This window comes from Triturus cristatus, chromosome 9, assembly GCF_964204655.1.
Source record: "Triturus cristatus chromosome 9, aTriCri1.1, whole genome shotgun sequence".
NCBI classification, from domain to species: Eukaryota; Metazoa; Chordata; class Amphibia; order Caudata; family Salamandridae; genus Triturus; species Triturus cristatus.
The window spans coordinates 411,159,577-411,180,662 of NC_140592.1; the positions used below are offsets into that span (position 1 = coordinate 411,159,577).

Genomic DNA, 21,086 nt, shown 5'->3' on the forward strand with positions numbered 1-21,086 from the left:
AGTCATTTTCTTCCCACAAGGAGGACAAATGATGAACAGGGCTGGCATTGGACTAAAAAAAAATTCAGGAAAGTCAGAAAAAGGTAGAGTAGTACAGCTTGTACTAGGAAACGTCGAGTGAAGTTAAAAAAATCCAACTACAAATTCAATTAATGACAGTCAATAACTGACAAGCTCAGTGCTCCAGGAACCTCACGGAAGGAGCTGAAAAAAAAAATGACTGACCTGTCACCTGCGGGGCATGATGGGAGCCTGGAGGTCTTAAAGGCACGGTCCAGTTTTATTCTGTTGTGTTTCTATATGTAGCCTCTGGGCTAACTGTCTATTTCCTTGCAAATAAAGGCTATGTTCGAGCAAGTTGAGGGCGCATTTCTCTAGATAATGGAAATTCTGCATAGATATGTTTATTGTAAATGAAAAAATACAATGCAATATTGGCAATTCTTTAGCCTATTTTTGTGGTTTAGGCTGCATATGTGTAAATATATATGTTGATGTATGTTTTTTCACAGGACTAGCTAGTCCTTAGTTTTGGTTAAATATGTATGCAGATTACAAAGCACAACATATTTCTTTTTTGGGGGGGGGTGTTTAAGAAAAAAACGAGGGCAGTCTATATAAGAACATTTTCTTGCAACAGCAATTTACAACAAAAGGTTTAACTGGAAAGGGATTTATTTGCACTGCAGTTTCACCAATCCTTTGCCAGAACAGTGCTCTTTTGGGAAAGAAGACAAAATAAAAAAAATCACAGACAGCTGCTTAGTTAACATTTCAAGTTCAATGTTCACTTTCCACATACAAAAAAGTGGGTACAATTGAACTTAACACAAAAGCATGTGCAAATTTACGGAAACTGAGACACTGTATAAAAAGTTTCACGTTCCAAGATGACCCAATCACCTCAATTCCAGCAAAGAAATAGCTTTCTTGATGCAATATTAACAGCTGGCCCACAGTAGTTACATAAAATTCTAAAAATAAAAAATAGCAGAACCATAAAACATGTACTTTCCTTTTTAAACAAATAAACATTGGAACGCATTATGGAAGAATTTACACAACTGGACCTGGTGCTGCAATGCTCCAATCTTTTCAAGCACAATGTTGGAAAAAACAAAGGATAATCCATAGACGTAGCTGGATAAGTATTTGATAAATGCAAAAGTCTAGATCAGTAGCCACTTTAAATTGGTTAGTAATCCAAGTAACTTTACAGTGAAGTGTAACATAGAATGTATGCTATCCATTTATGGGGTGGTTTGGGAATGGGAGCATGCCTTATGCAGAGAAACTAATGCATTATCCTTTGACGACAATCACCCAGGACATAGAAATAACACCAGGGTCTAATTAGGGGTGGATAAATCCTGTAGTGCTCCGTTTTCCTCTCCCTTCATTCCGGATATGCCCCGTTAAAAAGGCATGTAGGAGCTGCTACCTTAATTACTCTGCAAAATGCGACATGAAAAGTTGAACATTTTAAAAAATGGAAGATGTGCCAATATCGTTTGTACAGAAGCTTGTGTTAAGCACTCAACGTAAAATGCTGCAGCAATATTTCATTCCTGGCATGAATGGAAAACACGGGTCTTAGAATCCGATGATCCTTAATTCTAGAAGTATAATGAGCGGCATCCAGATGGTCTGTGTACTTGTGCTCAGATAGAAATGTGAAATCAAAGGACAAAGCCCACCTACCAAAGGTAGAAAAACTGGGCATCTGGAGCTAGGATTTCTCCACCCCTGGTCTACATTCTACATTTTCTTTTTCAACAATGCCAAAATGACTCAGGAGGCCAAATGAAATCAAACTGAACAGACAAGAGCGCAACATCTGTCCTCTTCCACAATTTTACTGGGCGCCAGAACTTCCAGAATAATCATAGCTGCCATAATATGGGTTCCACTGGCCCTGGCCTTGGCTCTGAGGGGGGGTAGGTGGTGCTGCAGCAGCAGCCGCAGCAGTAGGCGTTGCTGAGCTTTGATTCTGATTCGGGTAGTACTGACTCCATTGCTGATTGTACAACAAGAATAGAAAGAAAAACGAATTAGACCACCAATCACATTTGCAATTCAAAGAAAAAACACAAACGGCAATATATTACATTGAAAAAGTCCGGTCTTCAAAGGTTCATTGTAGGCTGGCCTATCTAACAACCTTTAGTTATTAAACTTGTACTGGGCATTTTTCTGATGGAACCATCCCACAATCTTTTCTCCTTACTTTACTGGGAAAAAGGGTGTCTTCTTGAATTGATCACAATTAAGTATCAGCAACAGAACGTACTTTAAGTCAACTAGAGGTAGGATATAGAAAATGTTACTTATCTATAACAATCAGTTTGCAGACTGCTTAATTTTAAAAAAATTATGAAGCTGCTTTCTATGCCTGGGCCAAAACTAACAGCATGTATCCCCACCTGAAGCACAGAAACAGCCTTTGCCTCAGACTAGTTTTACCAACTAGCAAAGTGTGTTTCAGTGCATTCTGGGCACAGGGGACAGGATATTCTGGGCCAAATATTAGGTAGCCAGAAATCATATAGTTTATGAAGTGATATGTTGCAAACCCAGAAGATAAAAAATAAGTGTTTAAATATTATTATTAATTTTATAATGCGCATGGCTGCCCCAGCAACGAGGCGTCCCAGCGCAGCAGCGAGAACCCGGGAGCGAGAACCGGAGCAGACCACAGAATTTTATGTGAAATACATAGTGCTTTAAATTGAATGCGTTTGCACACTGGCAACCATTGAAGTCTCGGAAGCCCCATGGCAACCGAACAATGCTTGGGTAGAGACACCAGAACCCTAGCTGCAGCATTCTGGATCCTCTGGAGGCGGTTGATACTAGCCCTGGTTGCTCCCAAGTAAAGGCAGTTCCCATAACCCAATCTGGCAAGAACAGATGATTGGATGATGGACTGCCGCACCGATGGGGGAAAGAACCCAAGCAGTGGTCTGCGGCTCCGCAGGAGACCGAAACAGACCCCCGCAACAAACTTAGTTTATTTTTCGAAGGTTAGACCACGGTCAAACCAAAAGCCAAGGTTCTTTACAGAGTCCTTGGGGACTGGGGCAGGCTTCAGACGTTCTGGCCAAAGAAGGTCTGTCCATAACTCCCTATCCTTACCGAAAAGCAGAATTTCGGATTTCCCGGAGTTAAGCTGAAGGAAGTTTGCTGCCATCCAGTCGGAAATAGCCAATAGATCAGCCCTGAAGTTGTTTAGGTTGGCGGAACTTTTTTAGAGAAGCTGATCATTAATTGGGTATCGTCGGCGTATGAGACCAGTGAAAGCCCCCTTCTCTTGGCCAGTGCCGCCAACGGGCTGACATACAGGTTAAATACAAATGGGCTTAGTATAGAACCCTGTGGTACTCCCTGGTGCAATGCACACTTTTGTGAGGAAAAGGGGGGAGCCAGGACCTGAAAAGATCTCAGACAGAAAGGATGTAATCCAGGCCAAGGCCGAGTCCCTAACCCCAATGTCCTGCAGGCGTCTCAGAAGTATTTTGTGCGATACAGTCTCAAATCCAATAGGATCAAAGCCGCGGAGTAACCTGCATCTAGATGACATTTAATGGTTTCAGATACCACCAGGAGCGCGGATTCAGTGCTATGTCGAGGGCGAAAGCCATGTTGAGAGGGGTCAAATAAAGCATGTTGCTCGACAAAGACCTGCCAGGATAGAGTTCACGTGTGCCTCTGTCACTTAGGCCAAAAAAGGCAGTTGCGAGATGGGACGATAATTACTTGGGTCGGATGCAGCTAAGGAGGGTTTTTTCAAAAGGGGGATAACTTTGGCATGCTTCCAAGCTCGAGGGACTGATGCCGTGAGTAGTGACCGGTTGACCACTTCAAGGCATAGTTCGGGGATGGAGGGATACAAAAGACGGAAACAGGTGGGAGTCACTGGGTCCGCCGGGGGGAGCCTGACTTGATTTTGGAGCTGAGAGACGCAAACTCCAGAGCCGTGATAGGAGGAAATACCCCCAAGCTATGATCATTCAAAATCTCACCCACACAGGGGGCCAGCTCTTCAGACAGGGAAAAAGTTTGTGGGAGTCCCTGGTAGATTAGTTCCACTTTATTAATAAAATATGTAGCTAACGCACTACACTGGTTATCAGAGGTGATTGGAGAACCCTCGTTACCACCGGATTTCTTCATTGCCCAATAAGGAAAAGATAGTCTTCGTAGGGTTGGAGCTCACCATAATTTTATTGGCCACGAAGTCGGCCCGCGCTCTGTGAATCTCTTTGTGGTAAGACTTAAGGGCTGCTTGATATTCAAGTTTAGCAGTCATATCGTAGGAGCGCCTCCAAGCGCGCTCCAACTTTTTACAGATCAGGAAAATGTGCTATAGCTTCATATTTAACAAGGATTACATTCATGAAAATGAAAAAAATGTAATTAAACCCAACCGAAAAACAAGAACTTTAGCATAGCCAATGGGCCTCGCCTTTGGGACCTTATAAGTGTTTAGCCATGCAACAGTTAATGCTGTTGCACCAAGGATATTGTGCTGCATAACTAAATACATATAAGGTTCCAAAAGAAAGACCTATTGGCTATGCCAATGCTTGTTTAATACATCTGTGGGTTTCCGACAATCCTACTGTCCTTCACCCAACTCTCCGCCAAAATATAAAAACACCATTCATAGCATATTGCTTTCCACTTACATTCTGGATTAAAGACAACCCTTCCTGCATGGAATTACAAAGATGCAGTATAGGGTTAAATAAGTTAGTAATGCATTTGCTTGTTCTAGGTTGCCGTTTCTTCCACCTCCCCAGCTTATAATTACATGCACAGGCATGCACTTATCGCACTTTTACTTTTATCTGCTCATGATGAATAATATCGTCAAAAAACAATTGCAAATCTAGTAGGTCTGCATTTGCATCCAATAGGCGAGACCTATTGGCTATGCCAACGCTTGTTCTCAGTTGAGTCTCCTTAATGCAAGTAGATGAACATGCCCGCTTTCCTAGTTTACTTCATTTCGGGTAACCCAAAAGTGCTGTAAAGTAGTAGATTTCATCCTAGAATACCAACTATGCTGCTTTTCTAGTCAGCGACCCAGACCGTGTTCTAACTGCTAATATGGGTTAAAGCGATGTGTAATCAAATGTTATTGACTTAAAGTTTGGGCTTCTGCGTGCTTTCTTGGCTGGTAGTTTTTATAGTCTGCACAGTTCTTTTATAAAGTATGTTGCCCGCTCAATATGTCCCATTGTGAAATGGAAGAAAGGAGTGTATGTTAATTAATGTAAATATCTGCGTCAGTTCGCAACACTTCCTGTATTACAGTAAAAGGGGCTTGGCACTGTTTTTTGAACACGTGTATTTAGTGTTTGAAGTTTTCCTCAATAGAAATGTTTGATTATCTGCTGCCCTCCTATGGCTCAATGTGGAATTTTCTGCAGAAAAACACATTTTAATGGCTTCTGTACTCTCAGCAACTTTAAACCAGCACACGAAAAGAAAAAAAAGTGATAGCGCGAAAAGAAAGATGGTGGCTAAGCGCAGGCACGCTCGTGTGAACGCAAGCGCTAGGCCACCAAAAGCCTGTGACAGCCCTTTGAAAACCCACACACTAAATTTCTCGCAGCGCATGCGCTGACTCAGCGAGACCTAAAAACAGTAGGCTCATGGAAACAAGCATTGGCATAGCCAATAGGTCTCGCCTCTGGGACCTTTTAGTGTTTAGCCAGGCAACAGTTGCATAACTAAATACTTATAAGGTCCCAAAAGCGAGACCTATTGGCTATGCCGCGCAGCCGCAAAAGTGAAAGTAATCATGGTCAAGCGCGGCACGTGCGCCCGCGCACACGCACAGTAGCTCTGGCCTGGTAGCACTTTTTGGAGCCCTCTCAAGAAGTCTCACCAGACCAGCGCATGCACTGGGTCAGGCGAGACCTAAAAAGGTTAACAGTATTTGATTATATTTATCAAAACGGGACATTCATTCATTCAAAGTGCCGCGTTCTTGGATCACCAGGGTGGATGCAAAGAATTTGACTATATTAAACTCTCCATTATCACTACTGAATAGAGACTTCAGTGGAGTTTTTCCCCTTCTGAATAGCCCTACAGGTCATTTCTGTGGTAGCCCCAAGAGGACCTAATGGAACTCTTGAACACTTTCACCGGTGAATTCAGGGTGCCCCTACTCACCATCCCCAGGAAGACCCTGTTTTAATGAATCCGTGTCACACTATTTTATTGGGGCAAAACTGTGACAGTCTTCATGGTCTGTACCATGTCCATGGGCCTGCATTGAAAGGCTGTACATGTGGCTGAAGCATTCAGCGAACAGACTCAAGATATGTCATCTGAAGCTGGTCACTTTTTGCATTTATATTTCATGCGCACTTTACTGCACGAGCACCTTTGCACATTGCGCACAGAGCACCTTTTTCATGTTAAGTTTTTTCTCAAGTGAAATGAACTACTTTGAGACAATATAAGATTGTATGAGAACCAATGTTTGTGGTTGCGTATGTGTATTACCGCCTCAGTTGGGCAGGTGGGAAGATGGTTTGTTTACTGACTCCCTTGAATTCAGATACATTATACAAATAGATCCATGTTTTAGGGAAAACAGGTTTAGCCCATACTGCATTTTTATTTTTTGCAGATTTATATAGCGCAAACTCGACTCGAAGGTATTGGAGCGCTTTACATGAGCACCAGTTACGCTACACAAGGATACATTCATTTTTGGTAGGCACAGGGAGATTAAGTGATTTGCCCAGAATCACAGGTTGTTGAACCAATGCCGAGACTCGAACCGGACTCGCCAGTTCTAAAGCTGGCAGCTCTGGTTGTTACGCCACAACCTCGCTCCATTTGCATTGCGCATACAAGTTATTTATGGCAGCATGCCATTGCTCCAGGCCGATCTAATTATTACCAAATGTTTTGATAAAGGCAGTAGGTCTGATGTATTTGTTGTGAAAAGCATATGTTAAAGACGCTAAGTTTTTAATGGTGTATTGTTAATAGACCGCCCTAAAGCCGGACACAGGTATTTCATTACATTGACTCTCACAGGTTACCGTACTAGATAAACTCTTACGTGTTTGTTACCCTTTGTGCCAAACTCTGGGGGTAGAAAATGTTTGGTCCTTTCATGATGAGATCTATAGATTTCTACCAAATGCAACTTTGTATACATTTGTACTGTTATGGCTGGCTGCTTGAAGCTATTACAACTGTAAACAAAGTTGCATTTGGCGATTGGTTATAGTGCTACGCCAGTGATAAAGGCTATAGGCCAGACTGGTTCTTTTAGGAAAAGTTCTGTCCGAAGCCATAGACCTGAACTATTTGTTCTGGAAAGTTACGACAAAGGCCCTATGGCTGGCGTGTTAAAGCCAATAGGGTTTTTTTTGGTGGATTGAGATTGCACTCATTTTGTGCACAGTACCATTCCAAGATGACCACCCACTGCTGTTTATTTTATTTTTTAACTTTGCTTTTTTTTGTTCTTTAAAAATTATCTTGCATATGCTTGTTGACTGTGTGCTTGTTATTGTGGCCATGTGATTGGATTAATGCAAAAATAAGTCAGTGAGTGGGTTGACGGATGCACAAATGCAAGGATGAATGATAGTGCATGCATGCTAAAATACGGAGCGCCTAAAGTCCAAGTTACTGGAGAGGTATTTCGCTTATGAGCCAGGCCCATTGGCATGGCCAGTGCTTGTTTATTACATATTGAATATGCTACTTACCAGTATGCATCTGTTCTTGGCATGTAGGGCTGCTGACATTCATATCTGTGCATAGATCGCCGCCTAGTGTTGGTCCGGATGATTTCACCTTGTTGTCCTGGAAGAGTCTTCGAAGTATCACGAGATAGGTGGCTCCTCCCCTGGACTACAGTGCGCATGGGCATCCTCTCCATCCTTAGATTGTTTTTCGCCATTGTGGCAGTGATGGAGTAGATACAGTAAGTGATGACCATGCTATACAGTAATTCTGAGTGCTGCAGCCGCTACAGGCGCCGGGGAGGAGGGTGGGCGAACCGTACTGGATAATGTCCCTGACCCACCTGTCTGTGGTGATGGACTTCCAGACTGACAGGAACTGTTGGAGCCTCCGCCCAGACAGGTGTTATGTGGTCGGGGGGCAGGGAGAAGGCGTCACTGTTTGTTTTTGGGGGAGGACCTGGTATTGCCGTACCCACGTCCTCTGCCTTTGGTGCTGGATCCACGATATCCACCTCTATTGTTTTTATCAGAGGTACTTTGCGTACCCCCTTTATTGTACTGCTGCTGGGACCCCTGACCTCTAGCTGCTCCTCTATTCCCGGGGCAACGAAAGGAGCAACTCCGAAACTGCTGCGACTGCAGAGCCCCCATTGATTTTGCAGTTTGTGTCTTTTTTAATTTTTGAGGGCAGTGTCAACCTCGGGGCCAAATAAGAAGTCTGGGTTGACCGGTTGATTTAAGATATTGTTCTGAATTTCAGGTTTGAAGCCTGAGATTCTTAACCATGCGTGCCTCCGCAACATTACGCTTGTGTTGATCGCCCTTGCTGCAGTGTCGGCTGCATCCAGTGCGCATTTGATTGACGCATTTGTAAGGAGTTGTCCCTCTCTGATAAGCTCTGCTGCCTCTTTGTATTCATCTGGCAAGTGTTGTAGCAGTGATTCTAATGTGTCAGTGTGACCTATCATAACGGGCCAGGAGTGCCTGGGTGTTGGCAATGCGCCAGATGTTTGCCGCTTGCGCTGCTATCCTTTTGCCTGATGTCTCCAGCACTTTGGACTCCTTGTCGGGGGGAGGAGCATCACCCGTTGTTTGTGAATGTGCTAGTTTGCGAGCATTAGCAACAACCATGGAGTCTAATGGTAACTGACCCTTAATGTACATAGTGTCTCCGGGTGCAGGCTTGTATTTTTTTCGATTCTGGGGTTCAACACCCGTGCCCTGGTTGTTTCTTTAAAAATGTCTTTTGCAGGTTTTAGAACTCCCTTCAACATTGGCAGAGTTTTGACGGTTTTCTCAGAGGAGGCGAATGTGTCCACTAAGAAATCTTCCTCTACAGTGTCAGAATGGAATACCACTCCATGATTGGCAGCAGCCCGTTCTATGAGGGCATTAAAGGCAGCAGTGTCCTCTGTGGGAGAGGTCTTTATATTATAAATCTGCGTGTCAGGAGTATCTGGTGCGTTACCCTTGTCGGTGGGGTCATCCCATGCCTGATCTGGGTCTTGCATGTGATCATCAGGATCGATATCCACCGGGTAGGTGGTATCATCCCCTGTATAGTCCTCTCCGGCGTCTGCCTCTGAATGCGTAGGAGAAAAAGACGGTGGGTCCTGAAGGAAGGGTTGAAAGGTTTCATGAAGCACTGGTGCGGAACCTGCCGGCAGTTTTTGTTTCAAAGGAATCTTGTATGAGTCCAAACCCTTCTCTGGTGTGATTTTCCGCTTGCGGAGCATCAGCCTACCAGTGTCGGCGTCGATAAAGTGTGCCTGTGAAGGCTCGATATCGATTTGTCCAGTGGATAGTGACTGTTTGGTGGACACGTGTCCGAATTTCGAACATTTTCGGTGCCTTGGGCGGCGGCAATCCAAATGTGATGTGCGCCGGCACAGAGTGTGATTTTGCGGCCTTGTGCGTTTCGGGACCCGACGTAGGTTGGAGGGTTGCCCGGTCCCTGATGCGTTGCAACGACGCTGAGACCTGTTGCAAGGTGAACGCAGATGGCGCTTTGGAACCGATATGCACCTTGGAGGCAGGCGTCGAAGCGGTATCCGACTTATTCCCAGTCTTTGTGTCGTCGATCCGAAGGTGGGTACCGACGCTCCGAGGAGCCGATGATTTGGCAGGCGCCGCACCCTTTGATGTCGACGCAGACGGATCGACCACCTTGACCTTGGTGGGTTGGGCCGTAATCTTCGGTGCCATAGGCCGAGGCGCCTTGTGGGGACCGAGGGCCTTCTTCTTTGGCTCGGCGCCGGAACCAGTCGCGGTGAGCCCGGCACCGAAATCTCTTTTGGTGTGGTCGGTGCCGATGACCTGTGCCGGCGTCGAAGGAGTGGAGGCCTTCGAGGCCTTCGATCCGATCGCAACCTGTTTCACTTTCGGTTTCGATGTAACCGGTGCGACGGACGGTTTCGGTTTCACTGAAGGAAATCCAGTCGTCTTCGATATTAATGGCTCCTGTGAAATGTTCAAGGCCGGGCCTTGAGGCCGGGCCGAAGAACCGTGTGTCTGATCTTGGGTAAGGCCCGCAGGCGATCCCTCGACCTGAGCCTTATGACGACTTTGTCTCTCGGCCTCCGTATCGACTGGTTGGCCTAGCTCTTCGCTGGAGCCATCTTCCTCAGCCCCAAGGGCCTCATTGTAGGTTCCTACCTAGTCGGCGACGTCTTCGTCCTCGAAGATCACCTCATCATAGTCTTCCGATCGGGATTCATGTTCGGAAGCGTGGCTTGAGTCTGTCTTCTACGCTCTCGGCTTCCTCATCCTCGGTGCTGAAGATGTTGACCGGGGCAGGCGCCGATTGCTGTGCCTCCAATCTCGCTGCCCGTCGATTCCGCAGTCTTCTTCGAGCGGAACCGGGCGCAGGCCATACATTTCGACTCATCATGATCCGGTGAGAGACATTTGTTGCACACCGGATGGACATCGACGTGCGGGTATTTCGCATGGCATAAAAGACATCTCTTGAAGGAGTCCTCGATTCCATCGTCGAGCGGTGATCGATGTTCGGACCGAAGCGGATCCGAAAAGCGTGAAGGAACTAAAACACAAAATAAACTGGTCGATACCGAACGCGAACAATACCGACGAGATCTAAAGGCCTTTTGGCCTTAAACTAAAGTTTCCAAACTTGAGCTAAGATAATCACATCCGAACCCAATGGTGGAAAAAAACAATGTAAGGATGGAGAGGATGCCCATGCGCACTGTAGTCCAGGGGAGGAGCCACCTATCTCGTGATACTTCGAAGACTCTTCCAGGACAACAATGTGCAATCATCCGGACCAAACACTAGGCGGCAATCTATGCACAGATATGAATTCAGCAGCCCACATGCCTCGAACATTATTTATTTATAAAACAAAGCACTTTCTCAGACTCCCTTGTAAAAACACCCACTGGGTGTCACAAGTGCACACATCAGCTGCTCGTGAAACTGTTTTGGCTCCTCCCTCAAACCCTGGCAACCATTCACCCGTTCAGCGTTACACCCAGGTGCCCCTGAGGCCAATAAGGCGGGGCTGGCACGGTGTGGGCCGATAAGGAGCTGGGTGTGTCTGCCGGCCCGAGAGGGTGCTCTGTTTGTAGTGTAAACGGAGAGGCGCTTGAAGGAGCGGAGTGGAAATGTTTAAGCCAACTATCCGGGGATTCGAGGGAGGGGCGCGGTTAGAGCAGGGAAGGGGGGGGGGGCCGCGGTTAGAGCAAGGAGTGGGGGGGGGGGGGGGCGGTTATAGCAATGAGTGCAGGGTGGAGGAGGGGGGACAGCTGAGACGTATTTTGTACAGGCTTAAATTGATGTTGTAATCTCCATTGTATTGTATGTTGTAGCAGAATTTATACAGCGCTTCAAACCCCTGACAATGCTAAAGCGCTTTACTTAGCGCTCTTTTGGAGTTGTGCTGTTGAAAAGAGGTTATATATAGTATGATGTGTGTGCTAGGTGTTAGCTGATGGTCGCGAGGTCTGAAGACATGAAGGAAAAAATTAGAATTTGGTGATATTCGAAATAATCCAAGGGATTTGACAGTATGTCAAAAAGTCCTGCGTTATAAATGTGATTTTTTTTCTTTCTAGCATGCAGTTTAAAAATACGCACAGTTCCCACGCCTAAAAATTGCGCATTTAACGAAAAGCGATCAAACTTCAATATAGTCTGGTGTCCGCTTGTACATGTATATTATTTAGGTGCCCTGATGACTCGGTCTCGCCAGGTACACCCGCGTTGGGCTTTCCTTTAATAACCTCGTGCATTCTGGGAGTTGTAGTTTTCGTTCATTTCAACGAACCTAACCGTGCCAATACTGCTAACAAGACAAAACAGATTGAAAATGTGAGAATCTGTAAATGTAACTATCAAGCAGAGCAAGACACACTGAAAATTTAAAGGCAGTGCAAGATACTGGGCACGGGCTACATTGGGAAAGAGTCGGAAAGGTGAACGAAAGGACTGACTGAGGAGTTTAGTATAATCTGAACAGGAAAACCCAGGCATTATATACACAGGAAGGATAACACGAATATAGCAGCACTGAAGGATGGATTGCATAAGAAACTCTGAAGGCCCCAAACACATTATTTCCATATGTTAGAAACTGAGGTGAAATTAAAGCATCCAACATATGATCCTCCGCAGATAGAGACAGTAAGACAGGCAAGCTTGCAGAGGTTTCCAGACACAGGAAGAACAAGCACGGCGGAGCGTGGCGCGCACGCTGGGCGGGGGCGGGTAGCGCATTCCAGGCAGGGGAGCGGACCCTTTGAAGTAGGATGCCAAACGGATTGCATGGCGGCACGATGCACGAGATTGTGCGTGTGCTCGCCATGCAATCCGCTTTTGGGAGCCCCTTTACTAGAGTCTAGCTGAGCGATCGCTTGCGCGATAGCCAGCGAGACCTAACAAGGAGGCATGGATTTCGCCCATCTATTAATGTTTGACGATATTTACATACACTCGGATAGAGAGCCAATGGATAAGGAGTAACAATTTGATTTTTCTCATGTTTGATTTGGGTTTAGAGAAAATGGGACCATTAATAATATGGGACCATTAAACTTTTTTCCCTTAAAAGTAAGAATCTGATAATTTTGTTGAATGCCTGCCAGCCTTCCAACGGAGGGTCAGAGAAACAAGACTGCTTTAATGTTCCAAGAGCACCAAATTCTAAAACATCTTTCAGGTCACTCAAATCCAATACAGGCCTCGAAAAATGTACTTGTCCACTCGCAATTGTGAGTAAACTTATCAGGTTGAGCTATTTTGAGCAACTACTAGTCCGATCTAGTGAGTGAATTTAGGCTGAAAATCAAGCAGGTATTCGGTTTATTCAGAAAGTGAATTAGCAATAAAGATGCCAAATATATTTTTCTTATCTTAACACATCTGCTGTCTGTTCAAAGAAAGGTCAAATGTTAGTTGCCCTTTTTACTAACTGCTGCTGGAAAATTAAGTTTATTTTTCTCTCTTACTAGACTTGGAGGTGTTTGTCAATACAACATTTAAATAAATAGCCTGTTCATTAATATTACAAATAAGTCAGGGATTATGAAAGCATATTTTTTTTGTAATTCAGAAGTGAGATGCAAAGTTAAATTAGGAGCAAAACAAACCAGAAAGCTTTACTTGCGATATGCAATTGACACATTGCAGAAACTATTTCCAAACATTGTCAGTTCACTATATGTACTTGTTACTTACCTTCAGTAACAATGTATCTGGTAGAGACGATTCTAGCCGCAGATTCCTAATGAATATGCTACTTACCAGTATGCATCTGTTCTTGGCATGTAGGGCTGCTGACATTCATATCTGTGCATAGATCGCCGCCTAGTGTTGGGTCCGGATGTTTGCACGTTGTTGTCCTGGAAGAGTCTTCGAAGTATCCTTGGATAGGTGACTCCTCCCCTGGACTACAGTGCGCATGGGCATCCTCTCCATCCTCAGATTGTTTTTCGCCATTGTGGCAGTGATGGAGTAGATACAGAAAGTGATGACCATGCTTGCAATAATTCTGAGAGCTGCAGCTGCGACAGGCGCCGGGGAGGAGGGAGGGCGATATGAATGTCAGCAGCCCTACATGCCAAGAACAGATGCATACTGGTAAGTAGCATATTCAGTTCGAGGCATGTGGGCTGCTGAATTCATATCTGTGCATAGAATACATAGCAGTGCCCTCTATTGGCGGCGGCTACCCGTGCCAGCTGCAGCGGTCTGAAAAAGTGTTTTGAGAACAGCCTGTCCTACAGCTGCCTGCTGTTTTGACTGCACATCTACGCAATAGTGTTTTGAAAATGTGTGTGTAGTGGACCATGTGGCTGCTCTGCATATATCATGCAGGGGAATATTTCCTAGGAAGGCCATGGAAGCCCCCAACTTGCGTGTTGAGTGGGCTCGTGGTGGAATAGTTAATGTGCGTTTTGCCTTTTGATAACAGATTTGAATACACTTAACTATCCATCTGGCTATCCCTGCTTTGGAGATGGCGTTACCTTTGTGGTGTGGGGCAAAGGCAACGAACAGTTGTTTTGTCTTCCTGAAGGGTTTAGTCCTGTCGATGTAGTACATGAGGGCCCTCCGTACATCTAGTGTATGTAATGCCCTCTCTGCAACAGTTTGTGGGTTTTGGAAGAAAACGGGCAGTTCAATAGTCTGGTTCATGTGGAACTGCGATATTACCTTGGGCATGAATTTGGGGTTGGTACGTAGTACGACCCTGTTGGCGTGAACCTGAATAAATGGCTCTTGAACGGTTAGTGCCTGGAGTTCACTAACTCTTCTTAGGGAAGTGATCGCTACCAGGAAGGCTACTTTCCAGGTAAGGAATTGAATCTCGCATGAGTGTAGAGGTTCAAAGGGTGGACCCATCAGGCGTGTGAGGACCAAGTTGAGGTTCCACATTGGAGCCGGTGGGTGACTAGGTGGAATGACTCGTTTGAGTCCTTCCAAGAATGCTTTGATGGCAGGCACTCTGAAGAGAGAGAGGTGCTGCCTGGTTTGCAGATAGGCTGATATTGCGGTCAAATGGACACGTATAGAGGTGTACGCCAGATTGCATCGGTATAGGTGTAAGAGGTAACATATGATGTTGTGGATGGATGCGTCCAGCGGGTTAATGTCATTATTACCGCAATAAATGACGAACCGTTTCCATTTGGCTGCATAGCAAGCTCTTGTAGTGGGTCTCCTGGCCTCCTTGATGATGTCCATACAGTCAGGTGGCAGATTGAGATAGCCAAACTCTAGGACTTCAGGAGCCAGATCGCCAGGTTCAGCTGTTGCGGATCTGGGTGCTGAACCTCTCCATGGTTCTGCGTCAAATGCGCGGGTTTGATCCGCAGCCTTTGATGCGGTACCACGGAAAGTTCGAGGAAGGTGGTGTACCACGGCTGGCGTGCCCACGTGGGAGCAACTAGGACGAGTGTCAGGGAGTGTTGTCGGAGTTTGCGAGCCACCAGCGGTATCAACGGTGCTGGGGGAAAAGCGTACGCAAATCTGCCGGACCAGTTCATCCATATCGCATTGCCCTGCGACTGCGGGTGTGGGAATCTGGCGGCGAAGCTTTGGCATTTTGCGTTTTCGCTTGTCGCGAATAGGTCTATTTCTGGGTGACCCCACTGCTGGAAGTACGGTTGGAGTACCGATGGGTGTAACTCCCACTCGTGCATCTGGTGGCTGTGTCTGCTGAGCAGATCCGCCATCTGGTTGTCCTTGCCGGGGAGGTGTTCCGCCATGAGGAACATGTTCCTCTGAATGGCCCACTTCCACATGCTCTGAGCCAGATGAGACAACTGTGGAGAGTGTGTGTCCCCCTGCTTCTGTATGTAGTACATTGCGGTCATGTTGTCCGTCCGGATCAACACGACCTTGTTGCACAGATGTACTTTGAAAGCCTTCATGGCCAGGAAGATTGCCATCAGTTCCAGAAGGTTGATGTGCATCTTCTTCTGTTGTGTCGTCCATAGTCCCTGCACTGTGTAGTGGAGTACATGAGCTCCCCATCCCTGGAGAGACGCGTCCGCTGTCAGTACTATTTGTGGAACAGGCTCTTGGAACGGTCGGCCCTTGCAAAGGTTTTGTGGATTCCACCAATGCAGAGAGTTGTATGCCCGACCGCTCACCAACACTAGGTCTTTCAACTGTCCTTGAGCCTGATTCCACTGACGTGCTAGGCACTCCTGAAGTGGGCGCATATGTAATCTCGCGTGCGGGACTATGAAGATGCAGGAGGCCATCATGCCTATCAACTGCATAAACACTCGCGCTGGAAGCGAGTGGTTGGGTCTGAACTTGGAGATCAGCGCTTGTATGCCGGTGATCCTCACTAAATTCGGCTGAGCTGTGGCCGCCAGAGTGTCTATAGTCGCACCTAGGTACTGTTGTACGTGTGCGGGCTGGAGATGAGACTTTGGGTAATTTAGTGAGAATCCCAGACTGTGAAGAAGGTGAATGGTACGGGACACGTGGCTTGCACATTGCTGGGCTGATCTCGCTTGAACGAGCCAGTCGTCTAGGTAGGGGTAGACGTGTATGTGCTGTCTCCGTAAATGTGCCGCCACCGTAGCTAGGCACTTTGTGAAAACCCTGGGCGCTGTTGTCACGCCGAAGGGAAGGACTTTGAACTGATAGTGCTGCCCCTGAACAGTGAACCTGAGGTATTTTTTGTGTGAGGGGTGGATGGGTATGTGAAAATACGCATCCTTGAGGTCCAGTGATGCTAGGAAGTCTCCCTGCTGGAGAAGCGGAAGGACTTGCTGTAGAGTGAGCATGTGAAAGTGCTCCGAAAGAATGTACTGGTTCAGGGGTCTCAGGTCTAATATAGGCCTGAGCGACCCGTCCTTTTTTGGAATTAAGAAGTAGAGGGAGTAAACCCCCGTGCCCCGCTCGTGGACGGGTACGACCTCGATAGCGCCTTTTAGAAGCATACTTTCTACCTCTTGCTGTAAGAGCGTCAAGTGCTCTGAGGACATAGGACGGTTTCTTGGTGGTATTGTGGGTGGAGTGGAAGTTAACTCCAGACAGTAACCGTATTTTATAATATCTTTGACCCACCTGTCCGTGGTGATGGAGTTCCACGTGGACAGGAACCGTTGTAGCCTTCCCCCGACAGGTGTTATGTGGTCGGGAGGAAGGGAGAGGGCGTCACTGCTTGTTCTTGGGGGAGGACCTGGTGTTGCCGTAGCCACGTCCTCTGCCCTTGGTACTGGAGCCACGATAGCCACCTCGGGTGTTCTTATCGTAGGTGGTCTGCGTATTACCCTTGTTATATGTTTGTTGTGACCCCTGTCCTCTGCCTGCTCCCTTGTTTCCGGGGCGACGAAAGGAGCCGCTCCGAAAGGACTGAGTTTGTAGGGCGCCCATGGACTTTGCAGTGTCCGTGTCCTTTTTTATCCTCGAGGGTGGCGTCAACCTCAGGCCCGAACAAAAAGTCGGGGTTGACGGGCTGATTAAGTATATTGTTTTGTACCTCAGGCTTGAATCCTGAGATACGTAGCCAGGCGTGACGTCGTAGGATGACGCTAGTGTTGATGGCCCTGGCAGCCGTGTCAGCAGCGTCTAGTGCACATTTGATGGCAGCATTTGTGAGTAGCTGTCCCTCTCTGATAAGGATTTCTGCACCTTCTTTGTAGGGGTCAGGGAGGTGTTGAAGGAGTTGCTCCATTGTGTCATAGTGCGCCCTATCGTAGCGAGCGAGGGGCGCTTGAGTGTTAGCTATGCGCCATATGCTTGCAGCTTGTGCGGCAACTCGCTTGCCGGAGGTCTCCAGCACCTTGGACTCCTTGTCCGGGGGAGGAGCGTCACCCGTTGTCTGCGAGTGTGCCCTCTTGCGGGCATTCGCCACAACGATGGAGTCGAGTGGTAATTGTCCTCTGATGTAAGTAGGATCCCCAGGTGCTGATCTGTATTTCTTATCGATCCTGGGGTTTATCACTCGTGCCCTGGTGGGTTCCCTGAAAATGTCAGTGGCTGGCTTAAGGACCCCCTTCAACATTGGCAGAGTCTTTACATGTCTTTCTGAGGATGCAAAGGTGTCCATTAGAAAGTCATCTTCGATGATATCAGAGTGAAGCTGTACATCATGGTTGTTCGCCGCCCGTTCAATCAGAGCGTTGAACGCCGCAGTATCCTCTGTGGGTGACGTTTTTGCCCCATATAGTTGTGGGTCCTGTGCATCAAGAGGTGCACTGGGGTCTGCAGGGTCGCCCCAAGTTTGGTCAGGGTCCTGCTGGTCATCAGGGTCCGTGTCCACATGGTAGGGGACTTGTTCACCCATGTAGTCCTCCAATGCATCCGTGTCGGAGCGTGTGGGGGAGGCCCGGTGTGGATCCTGGTAGGGTGAATGAAAGGGTTCATACAGGAGAGGTTCTGTGTCCACAGGCAGCTTCCTCTTTAGCGGGATCCTGAAAGGTTCCAATGGCGGTTCCGAAGTTATCCTTCGGTCGTGGAGAATCATCCTGCCAGTGTCGGCGTCGATGACGCGTGACGGAGACGGCTCGACAGGCGTAACCGCAGTTTTGGTGGCCTGTGTCCTGAGTTGAAACGCCTTCGGGATTGTGGATGGAGGCAAGCCGAAGGTAATGCTGGTCGGCACCGACGAAACCGCTGGATCGATCGAACCCGACTGGTCCTGGAGGGCAGCCTTGGTTTTGCAGCCTGGCATTGCGCCAGGCCGTACTCGGGGCGCCTTAGAGGTCGTGGCCCCCGCCAGGGTCGTCGAGGCGGCTGCAGATATCTTCTGCGCCCGTGGTGCATCGAGCCGAGGTGCGGAGATCACCGTCGACGTCTTCGACACGTGAGGTTTCGGTGTCGTCGAGGGAGTGCTGCGAGGCGTAGCAGGCGGGACGGCCCTCGGTGTCGGTGGCGTCGACGCCGGTAACCGAGCAGGTTTGTCGGCGCCGATGGCCTTCTTCCGTTTGTCGACTCCCATGTCGCCCGTCTCGAGTTCGGCACCGAAGTCCCCCTTGGTGCGGTCGGTGCCGACACGGTGCGCCGGCGTCGGTGTTGAAGGCCTCGATCCGACTAGCGCCACTTTCAGTTTCGGTTTCGTAGGAACCTGAGCAGCTTTCGGTTTCGTGGAAGGGAAACCAGCTGGCTTAAGCGGTAATGGCTGCCGCTGAACGTCCGAGGCCGGGCCCGAGGGCGGGGCCGAAGGACTGCGTGATAGGTCTCGGGTAAGGCCCGAAGGCGATCCCTCGACCGGAGCCATAGTCTGTGGCACTGGTGAATTCTCGGTTTGAACAGGTAGGCCTTGTTCATCATCGGAGCTACTCTCTTCGGCCCCTAAGGCCTCCTCGTCGTCTCCTACCTCGGTGTCGTCTTCACCTCTGTGGAAGAGTGACTCGTCGGCCTCGTCCGATCCGGGTTCTTGGTCGGAAACGGGACTGGAGGGTAAGACTTCTACTTCTTCGACGTCGTCCGCGTCGTCGAAGATGTCAGCTGGGGCCGGTGCCGCGTGCTGCGCTTCGAGCCTCGCCGCTCGACGATTCCGCAGAGTCTTCTTTGAACGGAACCGGGCACAGGCCATACATGTCGACTCGTCGTGGTCCGGCGAAAGGCATTTGTTGCACACCGGATGGACGTCGATGTGTGGGTACTTCGCATTACATACCGGACACCTTTTGAATGGCGTCCTCGATTCCATCGTCGAAGTAGTTGATGGACAGGTAAATGCGAACAAAGTCGGTGCTGAAAATTAGTAAACTAACAGAGAGTATCGAAAACCGATCGATAAACAGTACCGACGCGAACTAAAGGCCTTGTGGCCTCGACAAAATTTTTTCCTAACTTGAGCTAAGATAGCACATCCGAACCCAATGGCGGAAAAAAACAATCTGAGGATGGAGAGGATGCCCATGCGCACTGTAGTCCAGGGGAGGAGTCACCTATCCAAGGATACTTCGAAGACTCTTCCAGGACAACAACGTGCAAACATCCGGACCCAACACTAGGCGGCGATCTATGCACAGATATGAATTCAGCAGCCCACATGCCTCGAACACATGGAATTATCCCCAGGCACGAGACTGGATCCGGAAACTTTGCCACAGCATCCCTGCGCGCAGTGGGCGGGGCGACATCACGTGACTGCGCCCAGGCATCATCCCCGTACGTGACATCAGCTAGGTCACAAAAGACCCGCCCCGGCACGCCCACATTAGTTATCTTAGGAGAACTTTTCCGCACCACAACGCGGAATCACCAGATAAAAAACAAAATGTGGAAGCATGGGAACAGTGTGCGAAGAGCAAAAAAAATTGGAAAAACAGTGAAAAAAACACCCCCACCAGAGTAGTGCCAACACCGCAGAACCCAAGGCCAGGGAAAGATGAAAGAAGCAGGAACCTGCACAGCAACCCTGCCAGCACAGACAACCTCCCATCCCTGTGCCCCGGAGGCAAGAGCATACGTAAAAGTCATGGCACACGTGGGGTTGGTCTTCGGTACTTGCCTCCCGGTGGGGGGGCTGTGTCTCCTGTGACTGCCTTCCTTGTTCTTGACGGATGGCTCCGTCTGGGGGCGGTTCATTCCTCCCTTGGTTCTTTGGGGATGGGGTTTCGGTGCACCGGTGCCCTGCTGCTCTGGCTACTCCAGGTTTGGGGGGGGGGGGGGGGGGGGGGGGGATTGCTTCTATCCTTGTCCTCCCTCGCCTCCCTCCCATTGCTATCCTCTGGCTTGAGGGTCCTCTGGCCATGTCCTACCCCAACCTAGAGGGCAACCACCCACAAGGACATGGGCAAGACATGGCTAGAGGACCCTCAAACCAGAGGATAGCAATGGGAGGGAGGCGAGGGAGGACAAGGATAGAAGCAATCCCCCCCCCAAACCTGGAGTAGCAAGAGCAGCAGGGCACCGGTGCACCGAAATCCCATCCCCAAAGAACCAAGGGAGGAATGAACCGCCCCCAGACGGAGCCATCCGTCAAGAACAAGGAAGGCAGTCACAGGAGACACAGCCCCCCCACCGGGAGGCAAGTACCAAAGACCAACCCAAGGGTCCTCACAGAATAGGGGAGGAAGGGCGGGCCGTGAAGGAATTGGCGGCTAGAATCGTCTCTACCAGATACATCGTTACCGAAGGTAAGTAACTCGTACATCTGATAGAGACTACTAGCCGCAGATTCCTTCACTTAGAATAGATACCCTAGCAACACCTCCCGGAAAAGAAGGTCTGCGAAAGGACCCCCACCAGCCAATGCAGAACAGAGGGCCTCACAGGGACCAGATCTGTGGACCAGGTAGAACCTTGCTCCTGCCAGGCTAAGAGAACCCCCCCACAAGCAGGAGCCAACCGACCCTAAGGGGATGTAGCAGGGAAAGAAGGCTGAGAGGCTCGTACACTCACAGCAGAGGAACCAAGGGCAAG

At 48.4% G+C, this 21,086-nt stretch overlaps 1 protein-coding gene across 2 annotated transcripts in view; it reads right to left on the minus strand.

Moving 5' to 3' along the window:
• Positions 1–657: 657 nt before the first annotated feature.
• Positions 658–21,086, minus strand: part of HNRNPUL1 (heterogeneous nuclear ribonucleoprotein U like 1) — a 95,688-nt gene continuing 75,259 nt past the window's right edge. Inside the window, exon 16 of one of the 2 annotated variants that reach the window (XM_085625283.1) lies at positions 658–2,017. In XM_085625283.1, coding sequence (XP_085481409.1) covers positions 1,856–2,017 — 162 coding nt within the window. In that variant the 3' untranslated portion in view covers positions 658–1,855. Of the gene's footprint in view, positions 2,027–21,086 lie in introns of both variants that reach the window. The other variant, XM_085625282.1, reaches the window with a different exon arrangement.